General features: G+C 36.8%; 1 protein-coding gene across 1 annotated transcript; it reads left to right on the top strand.

The window, feature by feature from the left end:
• Positions 1 to 1,172: 1,172 nt before the first annotated feature.
• On the top strand, positions 1,173 to 10,712 carry Mrpl19 (mitochondrial ribosomal protein L19). The gene is made up of 6 exons (XM_077791754.1): positions 1,173 to 1,275; positions 1,441 to 1,558; positions 4,473 to 4,591; positions 4,801 to 4,935; positions 8,779 to 8,960; positions 9,086 to 10,712. Exons 1-6 carry the CDS (start codon positions 1,173 to 1,175, stop codon positions 9,305 to 9,307), a joined length of 879 nt encoding a protein of 292 aa, XP_077647880.1. The 3' UTR covers positions 9,308 to 10,712.
• The last annotated feature ends 692 nt before the right edge of the window (positions 10,713 to 11,404 follow it).

Consider the following 11,404-nt stretch of genomic DNA (forward strand, 5'->3'; position numbering starts at 1 on the left):
GAAAAATCCTCACTACCACCAGTCACAATTCTTTGCCTCTTCTCCCTTTTAAGCTTCCTTAAGTGTATGACATTTTTTTTTTTAAGGTGGGAACAATAGGCAAAATTCAGCCATTCTGAAATTTTGATTGTATGATTCCTTGTTATTTTTAGGATATGTTCTTGTTCTAATTAACAAAGCTGTAGTTAAAATAGAAGACCCTGTCTTTCCTCAAAGCACCTTGAATTCTGCCCTTAGAACCTGGTCTTCTTTCTTAGGATCATGTATAAGCTCATGGCAAGCCAGAGAACGTGGAAGCAGGCTACAGAGATTAGTTGTTTTCTGAGAATTTTGTTTTCATGCAAGGTCGGTAGAAAACTGTGGAAGGCTTTAAACTGGGAAAAACCAAAAATAATGTCTGCATTTCTGAGCTATCTTTTTTGGTTGCTATGTGGAGAAGAACCAAATGAGAGGCCAGACAACCAATGAAATAGTTGTTACTTGCAGTGATCTGAGGATAAAGGCTGGTAACATGTATTAGAAATATGGATGGGAAGATGAGAAAGCAAGGATTCTTGAGATATTTGATGGTGCCCAGCATAATTTTAGGCTATTTACCACGGAGAGACAGAGAAGAACCAAGATAGCACTTTTTGCCTCGAGCAACAAAATGGATGTTGAAGCCAATACTGGGAAGGAAGCTTAAAGAAGACTATGTTGAATGGACATGCTGAATTTGAGGTAACTTTCGGACACTGATTCGATAAAATGACCAATAATCACATTAGTTTAAGTATTAAATCCTTCCAGAAGCTCACTATTCCCGAGAAACACAAATTTCTTTTCATTTTGGTTTTGTTTTATGTTTTGGTTGCAGGGGTTGGAACCCCGGGGTCTTGTGCAAGCAGACTTAGCTGCCACTTAGCTGTACTCTCAGCCCCTCAAATTTCCTAACAAGACTTAAAATTTACATTTTTTTTGCTGGATCTCTCCTAGTTGCCTAGTCCAAACTGAAATTTAGTTCCTTAAAAGGGTAATGCTGTCTGTAATCTCAGGGACTTTGGCCAAGCTGTTTCTCAGGAGGAAGTCGCGAAAGAGAAGCTCTTGCATATTTTGTCCCATAACACCCACCATCTGGCTGCATTCATCGCATTGCTTTCTGGGAGTTGTAGTTTCTACCTGAGTGAGCCAACATGGCCGCCTCCACCTTAGGTGGTTGTGGGGCTGCCATGGCCTTGGCCCAGAGCTTCCGAGCCGCCAGGGCGCTGTTCCCTGCACCTGCCTCTGTGGCCTGCGGTAAGTGGAGCGGGGCTTTAGTACTGGGGCCCGCGAGGGTCATGCTGGAGAGAGGTGTGCAGGAGCGACTTGGTTGTTGGTCTACAGGTTGTTAAAGATTGCCGGGCTCTGCCTGTCTCTGGCTGCGCGGAGAGTCCTGATCTCTGTTGTTCACTTCTTTTGCAGGGGTCCGCGCGGGGCCCGGCCGGCAGCAGAGCACTGGGCCTTCCAAGCCCGGCGAGTTCCGGCCGCCACCGAAACCGGTCATTGTGGATAAGCGCCGACCCCCGGACCAGGACAGGAGGTGAGGCTGTGCTGGGCGGGAGGCGGACTGGCTCCGAGGTCTGGCTGGCCGGCGCGGCCCGGCACCCCTCTGCACGTGCGCGTGTGGAGGCCGCCGGCTCCGTCTCAGCTCAGTTCTGTCCTCACCGCTTGTCTCCAAGCTAGCATCGAACTTCTTTGCAGTTTTAGTAAGTCAGAACTTCAAGTAGGAATTCCCCAGACTTGAAGCTCTTTTACTATACCATAGTTTTCCTCTGAGGCACATCTTGTTTACACCTGTTTGTATCGGAGTTGGTCTTTTCTCCCCCAAATCCTTCACCATACGTAGAAATCTGTTGGCCAAAAACTTTGCTCTTCAAACAGTCTTAAGTAAAATTCTCGGTCACTTAAATGAATATTGGTAACCTAGGCAATACGTGCAAATTTAAAAGTAAGATTTATAGGAAGTGTTTCTGTAGAGCCATGTGAAATTTTTGAAAAGCAAATTTTAGGAGGAAAAACAGTGTGATTAGAGGCTTTCTGGAAGGGCTGTAGGTTATTGATTAGATTTCAATTTTCTTTAAAAAAAAAACATTTAAAATATTCTGTAGTTCTAAACTGAAATAAACTTTGATTTAGGGAACTGAGCAATTCAGAAAAAGATATTCTTTAACTTTTGTTTTTCTTTTGAAGGTGGAAAAGGTATTTCTTAGTGGCTAGCTCTTAATAAAATTCATTTAAGGAATGTAAACTGTATACTCTGGAAACAATTTGGTAAAATGTAGTAAATTTGAGGTTATGTATAACTTTCCACCTAGAAGGCATTCAACTTAAAGGTACTCTAACACATATGTACAAGAATGAACATGACATTATTGTAACAAACTAAAAATGAGAGGTGGCTAAGATATCCATCAGAGGTGAATAGGCAAATATAATCATACATTGAAATATTGCATAATAGTGAAAAAACAAATGAATGAGAGCAAACAAGATATAGATTAATTTCACAAACATGATTTATGTAAAAAACAACCTTTAGAATAATTGATATAGTATAATACCATTTTTATATGAGTTTAAAACCATGCTAAACATTATTATACATTGCCCAGACATACATGCATATGTGAAGGGGACATGCTCCACCTTCACCAGGCTATCAAACCTAATGCAATTGTGGCAAGATTTCATATTATTATAATGGGCCTCCTAATATGACAGAGTAAGACACTGCCATCATCTCCTGTAATATTCTTACCCAAAATGCTTAACCTTAGTCTAGGCTTGTGGAAAAAATAAATCCAGGGTCCAGTGATGGTCTCTAATATACTGGCCTTGACTTTTTTCACTTTCTTTTTAAAACAAATTTCACCCCTCTCTCCTCCCAGTACTGGGGGTCTAACCTAGGTCCTTGCAAATGCTAGGCAAGGACTGTACTAATGGAGCTGCATCTTCACCCTGGCCTTGGCTTTTCAAAAGAGTCAATGTTAATAGAAATACAAAGCTGGGTAATAGTACCAGGTTGAGACTAACAGCCAGATAAAATGTGTAAAGCTTGATTATATTTTGAAGTAGGCAACAAACAGATATAAAAGATCTTTCCATGATAATTAAATACAATTTGAATATGAACTATATATTAGAATACATTATTGAATTAATGCTAATTTTCTTAGGTGTCATAAAGGTATTGTGATAATGTGGAATAAGTCCTTGACCTTAATTATTGAGAATAATATGCCTTGCTCTTAGATATTTTCAAATGTTTAGGAAAAATATGCACATATAAAGCAAATATAGCAATTTAAGCAGTTGGTAAAGGTGCATGGTTATGGTTGTATCATGCCAACTCTGGTTGGTTTGAGAATTTTCAGTTGAAAATTGAAGAAAAATTTATGGGACTAATAACCAAATTTACAATAGTAGAGTAGGAAGGATGCACAGGAGCTTCAACTACATTGCTAATTTATTTATTAAGATGGGTGAATATTAATTTTAATGTCATTTATGCTGTTTCTATATGTGAAATATTTCATAACAAGTTTGAAATCAGTTAAGAAAATAGGAAGATTATTTTTAAAGTCAGTTTGTAATTGGTGTTCTATATGTTTATACCTTTTCAACATAATTTATTGTTACAACTCAATGTGAAGGAGGCCTGTGGTTATTATCATAGGTTTTGGAGACTTAGACATATTTACATTTAAATCTTGACTTGATAAATTTATAATTAATATAATAATGGATCAGTTACTTATTCAAGCTTCAGTTTCTTCACCTTTAAAAAAGAATTGATAATACTAAACCTATCTAGTCTCTACTGTGTCAGTCAGCTTTCTGTTGCTGTGACAGAGTACCCGAGGTAATCAATTTAAAGGAGGAAATATTTTATTTAAGCTCATGGTTTCAGAAGTTTCAGTCCATTGTTGCTTGGATGAGTCCTTGTTGCTTTTACCTGTAGCATAGTACATCATGGAATGAGTGTGTGGCAAAAGAAACTGCTCATTTCATGGTGGTTGGAAAGCACAAAGAGAGAGAGTTCAGGGCGAGGGTCCAAAACAATCCTTAGAGACTTGTCCCAACTGTCCTAACTTCCTTCTTCTGGGCCCCAACTCCTGATGGCTCCACTATCTCCTGATGGTGCCAACCAAACCTTTAGCATATAAGCCTTTGGGGTTACATTTAAGATCCAAACTATATCAGCTACTTAGATGTTTCATAAAGCCTTTAAACAAAATTCTGGGTGAGTACTCAGGAATTGTTAGCTGTTTTCAGGAGCATTAACAATAATTTTAGATACCACAGTTTTAGAAATAAAATTGCCTTCCTAATTTAGGAAGTGAAAAATAACATGTCAATACCATATTCTTTCATTTCTTTTTAAAGCAACAGGTTTTTCTTTTAGTGGCCTAAGTTTGTTTTTAATTCATTTTGTTCTTTGTATTTTTTAACAGGTTCTTGAGTCCTGAATTCATTCCTCCAAGGGGAAGAACAAATCCTCTGAAATTTCAAGTAGAAAGAAAAGATATGTTAGAAAGGAGAAAAGTACTCCACATTCCAGAGTTCTATGTTGGTCAGTAAGAGCTGGATGCCTTTATTCTTAGTAGTTGGAAGGTTAGTTTTCCCTATTGCAAAGAACACTATTCTTACATATCAGGGTTTTGCCCCGAGGAGGCACTTATTCCTAATATTTTATTAAAAAGTTTAGGAAGGTCAATTACCTAGAAATGTTATTTGTTTCTGCATCTCATATACAAGTTCACTTCTCTTTTGAATTGGTAGGAAGCATACTTCGTGTTACTACAGCTGACCCATATGCCAGTGGAAAAATCAGCCAGTTTCTGGGTATTTGCATCCATAGATCAGGAAAAGGACTTGGAGCTACCTTTATTCTTAGGAATACTATTGAAGGACAAGGTAAGCTTAATTTTATTATTTTAATTGTCTAGAAAATGTTATCTAAGGATTCCTTTTTGTTTTTTGCTTCCTGGAACAAGACATCTGAAACTTAAAAGTGAATTGGTGGGGGGACGAGGGACACCTCTGAGGAAAGGTAAGGACCTTCTGGCCTTAGAATGGATCCAGAATTGTGAGTTGTGGTTACAGCTTACATACATTTGGTGGTCTGCTTATTCTTGATGCTTCCTTTATTATAGGGACAACAGCCATTAGAAGTGTACTCACTATAGCAACAGGAGAGGAAACAAGTGACTATAAAGCATTGGTGATATTCCTTTTAGGAGTAAATAACCTATGAGAACATTAAGACAGACATAACAATGTTCTATGAATTACTTGCTCCTAAAATGAATCTTCCCATTTTGCTTTATATTATGACAGAAAACAGTCACCACAATTATACTGTTTTATAAACCTTGGAGGCATTTAAAGCAGGCAAAATTGTGTTTGTATGCTATGTCTAATAAGGTAGATGAATATGTAGAATTCTAGGAAGATTATGAATTTAAATGGCAGGACATGTAAAGTTTTTGTAGTTAAAAGTTGTATGCCTCATGGTTTCCAGTGGTGAAGTTTTATTTTCAGAGAAGCTGATAATATGAGAGTAGTTGCTGTCTTGTTTATTCTGTAATGACAGGTGGGGTTGATACATAGGAATTCAGTAGGACTTGATCGATTACAGATTCTGGTATCTCCCATCAAGTCATGTACTTGAAGTCTTTGTTTTTTGGTACTGGGGATTGAATCCAGGTACTGGGGATTGTACCACTGAGCTACATCACCAGCTGTTTTGAGTTTGTATTTTGAGATAGTCTCACTAAGTTGCTTAGGGCCTTGCTAAGGTGCTGAGGCTATCCTCAAACTTGCAATTGATTCTTCTATCTCAGCCTCCTGGTGTTCACCTATCATGCCTAGTTTGAAGTCTTGAAATAGAAATGAATATAACTGTGAGTCAAAAGATGTGTTTTATTTTTCCTCTTGAAGACTAAAATGTTAATGGTTTCTTCCTCACAGTGTTCTAGTCAATCAGCTATTGAGATATTGTACATGAAATACTGGACATAGAACACTCAAAAAACATTAGCTCCTTCTTGCCATTCTCTATAGTATGTTTGACTATTGTAACCCGCCTTGACCTTCCCCATCAGTGCTCCCTGCTAAAGTGGTTCCTTCTAGCCTAGTATCTTTATATACCATCCCCATAATTCCCACAGTGGTTATCCCCATGATTGATCCTTTTTACTTTTTAGTTCTAGATGTGCACATGCAAGTGCCTCTGTAGTGTCTCCATCTGAATGTCTTATGTGCATAAATCAATTTGAATACAGCTTTTTGTTTCTTAGAGTGTTCTTCTTGCAGTCTTTTCTATTTCTATAAATGCTACTACTGCCCCCTGTTTACTCAAATAATTTACTTTCTTTTACATATGCAGTCAGTAAGTTTTCTTGGTTCACTCTCCAAAATATACATCCTAATTTTGTCTCTTTCTTCCTCTTCATTGCAAACACAATTATTCATGTCACCATCATTTCCTGCCTGCAGTTGTGCAGTCTGTAGTTTATACTCCTGGTTATCTTAACTTGTTTGTGCTGCTATAACAAAATGCCCAGACTGTGTAATTTACAAAGAACAGAAATTTATTTCTCACAGATGTGGAGGCTGAGAAATCCAAGATTAGAGCACTGGCAGGTTCTGTGAGGCAGGGCCCCAATCCCTGGCTTCCAAGATGGTACCTTGTTGATTTTCATGTGGACTGGACAAATGTTGTGTCTTCACTTGGTGGTGAAGGAGTAAAAAGGGCCTAAGCTAGTTCCCTCCAGCCTTTTTATAAGGTACTATTACAAAAGTACCACTTCTTAATACCATTCTAATAAAGATTTTCAACAACAATTTTGGAGGGGACATTCAAACCACAAAACTTTGCATACCAAGTTATTTGCTCCAGCCAAATGGGCCCTTCCCTGTTTTTTTCCAACATGACACATTTTTAAAACCCCAGGGATTTTTTGTATTTTGTTCTTTTTTCCTGGAGCATTTTTAGACCTATATAGCATCAGTTTACATGTCATCTTCTCAGATAGGCTTTCCCTGATTGTTGTTCCTTGATTGTTGTCCCTTCTAGTGTCATCACCCTATCTTGTCTTCACTATATGAAATTACCTTGTTGGCTTGTTTCTTTATTGTTCATCATTCACTAGCATGTAAACTTCATGAGTGAAGAAGGATTTTACCTGTTTTGATTAGCTATAGGCATAGTTTCTAGATACTGACTGGAACAGAAATGGTGTATGGTAAATATTGGATTGAATCCTGATACTAATGTTGATTGTATATAATAGGATTATATTTCTCTTGGGATTGTTTCATAAAATATCAGCGTTTGTTAATACAGGTGGCCTAATTAAATTATTACTGTGGTACCTTGACATACTCAAAGCTGTTCCTAGCTTGCTTCATGTGGAGGACCAATGTGTTAAAAATGTAGGCTATTTGTATAAACATAGCTTACCTTTTTTTGGATTCAGTACTTGTTTTTGGTTTTACAAAGTATCTTGTATTTTCTACATAATATAGTAAAATGTAGAACAATTGCAGTGCCATCAGTAAAATGTGTAAATTTTTTGATTTTTTTTATAAAAAGGCCCATCCTTAAAAGAGGTTTCAATTAAACCAAACTTAAAATAACATTTACTCTTTACTATCATTAATCTTATTACTCTTAATATTGATGATTAATTTTTAATCAGGTAATTGGAAATGAACAAAAATATGACAGATTGCATTTACTGAAGACATTCTGTAAATTAATGCATGTTGTAAGAATTGAACAGATATGTGACAACATTTATAGAATATATTTTTCTTTAGACTTTATTATTCTCATTCAGGTTTTCTTACTTTTTCTTTGTTCTTTCTACCTTACTTTTTATTTAAATGGATTTTAACTTATTTCTATTTTTTTTCAGTACTCTTCTTTTTTTTTTTTTTTTTTGGTATTAGGAATTGAACCCAGGGGCAGGCACTTAACCACCAAGCCACATACATACCTAGCCTGCTTTTTAATATTTAATTTTATTTTTTTAATTGTCAACAGGCCTTTATTTTATTTATTTATATGTGGTGCTAAGAATAGAACCCAGTGCCTCACACATGCTAAGCAGGCACTCTGCCACTGAGTCACAATCCCAGCACTTTTTGAGACAGGGTCTCACTAAATTATTTAGGGCCTCCCTAAGTTGCTGAGGGTGGCCTTGAATTTGTGATCCTCTTGCCCCAGCCTCCTGTGTCACTGGGATTATGCTAAGAGCCACAGCCAAGTAATATGATGCATGGCATTTTTGGTTGAAAGGTGACGCCAGCTAGCCATTGAGATGATATGATTATGTTAAGATTTGCATTCATATGGATATTGGACTCCTGCTGTTCACCTTGGCCTGCTAGGGACTCCTGGAGAGTTTCCATTGGTTGGGGAAGTACAGTAGGAGGGAATTTTGGGTGAGGAATTTTCTCTGGTGTGCAGGGAGAACAAACGCTGCGCTGAGTGGGTCCATGGGGGCATTGGCTGCATTTTCAAATAATGAAGTTTGTTCCTGCTTGGGTGGCTCGTGATTTTGTGCCCAGCCAGACTGCGGCAGGATTATAGGCATGTGCCTCAATACTCCTTCATCTTAAAAATTACAAATTTATGTCATATTTTGTACATGCAAAACCTTGTGTTGGTTCCTTATGAAATAGCTTTTACTGCAGTGTGCAGCATTTGCAGGAATTCTGATTTAGATTCTGAAAATGTTTTCTTTTTAGGTGTCGAGATTTGCTTTGAACTGTATAATCCTCGAATCCATGAGATCCAAGTGATCAAATTAGAGAAACGGCTGGATGATAGTTTGCTTTACCTACGAGACGCCCTTCCTGAATACAGCACTTTTGATATGAATATGAAGCCAGTAACACTAGAGTCTAGCAAAGAAATTCCTGTTAATATGGTATGTGTTGTACATTTGGAACTGAAAGTACACATAAAATAAGAAAGAATCATCTTAACGAAAACTTTACAAGAATTTTTATTTATGTATCATCCTAATTCTTCTTCTTTTAAAATTTTGCTTAGGTCAAAGTAAAAATGAAGCCTAAGCCTTGGTCCAAACGCTGGGAACGTCCATATTTTAATATTAAAGGAATCAGATTTGATCTTTGTTTAACTGAAGAACAGATGAAAGAAGCTCAGAAGTGGAGTCAACCATGGCTTGAGTTTGATATGATGAGGGAATATGACACTTCAAAAATTGAAGCTGCAATATGGGAAGAAATTGAAGCATCAAAAACGTCCTGATTCTGAGAAATCATTTGTTTACTTGCTAAAGATGTATTGATTGCCAGAGGATTTATTTTAAATCCAATTTAATTTAATTTATGAGAGAGAGTTACTAAGCATTTATTTTTTAATATGTTAAAAATAAAACTTGCACATCAGTTTAGTACTCTAAGAGGAGAAATGTATATGCCAAATGGCCCTATGTTCCTTTCTTAACTGGAAACAAAGCTACAGTGGAAGTCAGAGCAGTACCAGAATGCTCTTTATGGAGCATGGAAGGGCAAGGGGAGTGGGTGGGATTTTTTTTTAATTGTGAAGCAAATCATTAATATGATATTGTATGATTTAAAGAATAATAAAATGAACATTATGTACTCACTGTTAAGAAATAAACATTGAGTGACGCCTATGAAAGTAAAGACATAGGACATTTACTAAGATCTAAGAAACCTGTCTGACGTTGTCCCTCCTTTACTCAGGTGCACACACCATCCTGACTTTGTTAATTATTCCTTTATATTTCTTTGAGTTTATTGCCTACATTTATATTTCTAAACAAAATAGTTTTGAAAAACCTATTAACAAGTATAAAAGATAGTATTGCCATTATTACATAATTAAGGTTTCAAGAAGAACATGACATTCTTTCTGTCAGTATGGCTTCAGCTTCCCTGAGAGTTTACAAAAGCTACTCTGAGGAAGTTCATGGCTAAGGTTATAACTGAGTTCTGCTAACCAGAAGACTTACCTCAGGACATCTGGCAGGGTTTCAGGGTCGACTGGACAACTGATGTCTCGCAGAAATATGGGCAGAAGGAGCAAATAGCATTTTCTGATTATCAGAGCTATGATGAATCAAACTCCAGCTTTTAGGAGTAGGTCAAAACAATACTTATGTGGGGTGATAAAAATATCTACTTGTATGTGAAGTGAACATGGGTTGGAAAACTTTACCATGGGTATTATATATGGTGAAGACTAGCCTGTATATGATTGAGCACAGTTTTAACCCAGGTCTTGAATGCAGTCCTGCACCTGTCAGTTGAATCATGCTCAGACCTGCTCTCTAGTGCCTAGCTCTATTGGGCCTTTGGTGTGTTGAGCTGTTTTTGTCTACTAACTCATTTTGGTGGAGCACATTCTTTGGTAGGTTTTAAAGAAAGTATCTGTGGTGATAAAATTTTGAGACCTTGCATGTCTATATTTTATTGATACTTGATAGAATTTTTAGTATTTATTTATTTATTGTAACACCGAGTATTAAACTCAGGGACTTTGTGCATTTTTGAGACAGGGGCTTTCTAAGTTGCACTGAGCAATTCAGTGAGACCTTGTCTCTAAATAAAATACAAAAATAGGGCTGGCGATATGGCTCAGTGGTCAAGTGGCCCTGAGTTCAATCCCCGGTTCTTTTTTTTTTTTTTTTTTTTTAAAGGGAAATCTTTCCATCTTCTAAGTTCCTCTTCAGTTTCTTTCTTTAATGATTCTGTAGTTTTTAGTTTTCATTGTAAAGGTCTTTCACCTCTTTTGTTAGATGAGTCCCAAATATTTTATTATTTTTTTTTCAAGGCTATTGTGAACAGGATAGCTTCCCCAATTTCTTTTTTGGTTGAGTCATCATTGATGTATAGGAACATGATTTATGGGTGTTAATTTATCCTGCTATTTTGCTGAATTCATTTATGAATTTTAGAAGTTTTCTGGTGGATTTTTTGGGTCTTCTAAATATAGAATCATGTCGTTGGCAAAAAGGGATAGTTTGAATTCTTTTCCTATTGGTATCCTGTTAATTTTTTTCTTTTGCCCAATTGCTCTGGCCTATCCCTAACTCTGTTTGTTTATTTATTTATTTATATTTAATTTTACTTTGAAACAAGGTCTTCCTAAGTTGCTGAGGCTGGCATTGAATTTGTGATTTACCTGTCTTAGCCTCCTGCAAATGAATTTTTTAAAGAAATATTTTTGATCTATGATTGATTGAAGCCATGAGTAGTAGAACCTGTGGATATGGAGAGCTGAGCATATCTAAATTTTAGTTTTTTAGGAATAGGCTCTTTTAAGCCCACTAAGAAAGGCATCTGTATGCTGGACACTGCAACCTTGTGAGATAGGTGA

This window comes from Urocitellus parryii, chromosome 12, assembly GCF_045843805.1.
Source record: "Urocitellus parryii isolate mUroPar1 chromosome 12, mUroPar1.hap1, whole genome shotgun sequence".
Lineage (NCBI taxonomy): Eukaryota > Metazoa > Chordata > Mammalia > Rodentia > Sciuridae > Urocitellus > Urocitellus parryii.

What these genes read in the sequence shown, in the direction of transcription:
- Mrpl19 (XM_077791754.1), top strand. Translation starts at nt 1,173, where the DNA reads ATGGCCGCCTCCACCTTAGGTGGTTGTGGGGCTGCCATGGCCTTGGCC. An exon ending in ACCTGCCTCTGTGGCCTGCG is followed by an intron (nt 1,276 to 1,440) that starts GTAAGTGGAGCG and finishes CTTCTTTTGCAG; the next exon opens with GGGTCCGCGCGGGGCCCGGC. An exon ending in CCCCCGGACCAGGACAGGAG is followed by an intron (nt 1,559 to 4,472) that starts GTGAGGCTGTGC and finishes ATTTTTTAACAG; the next exon opens with GTTCTTGAGTCCTGAATTCA.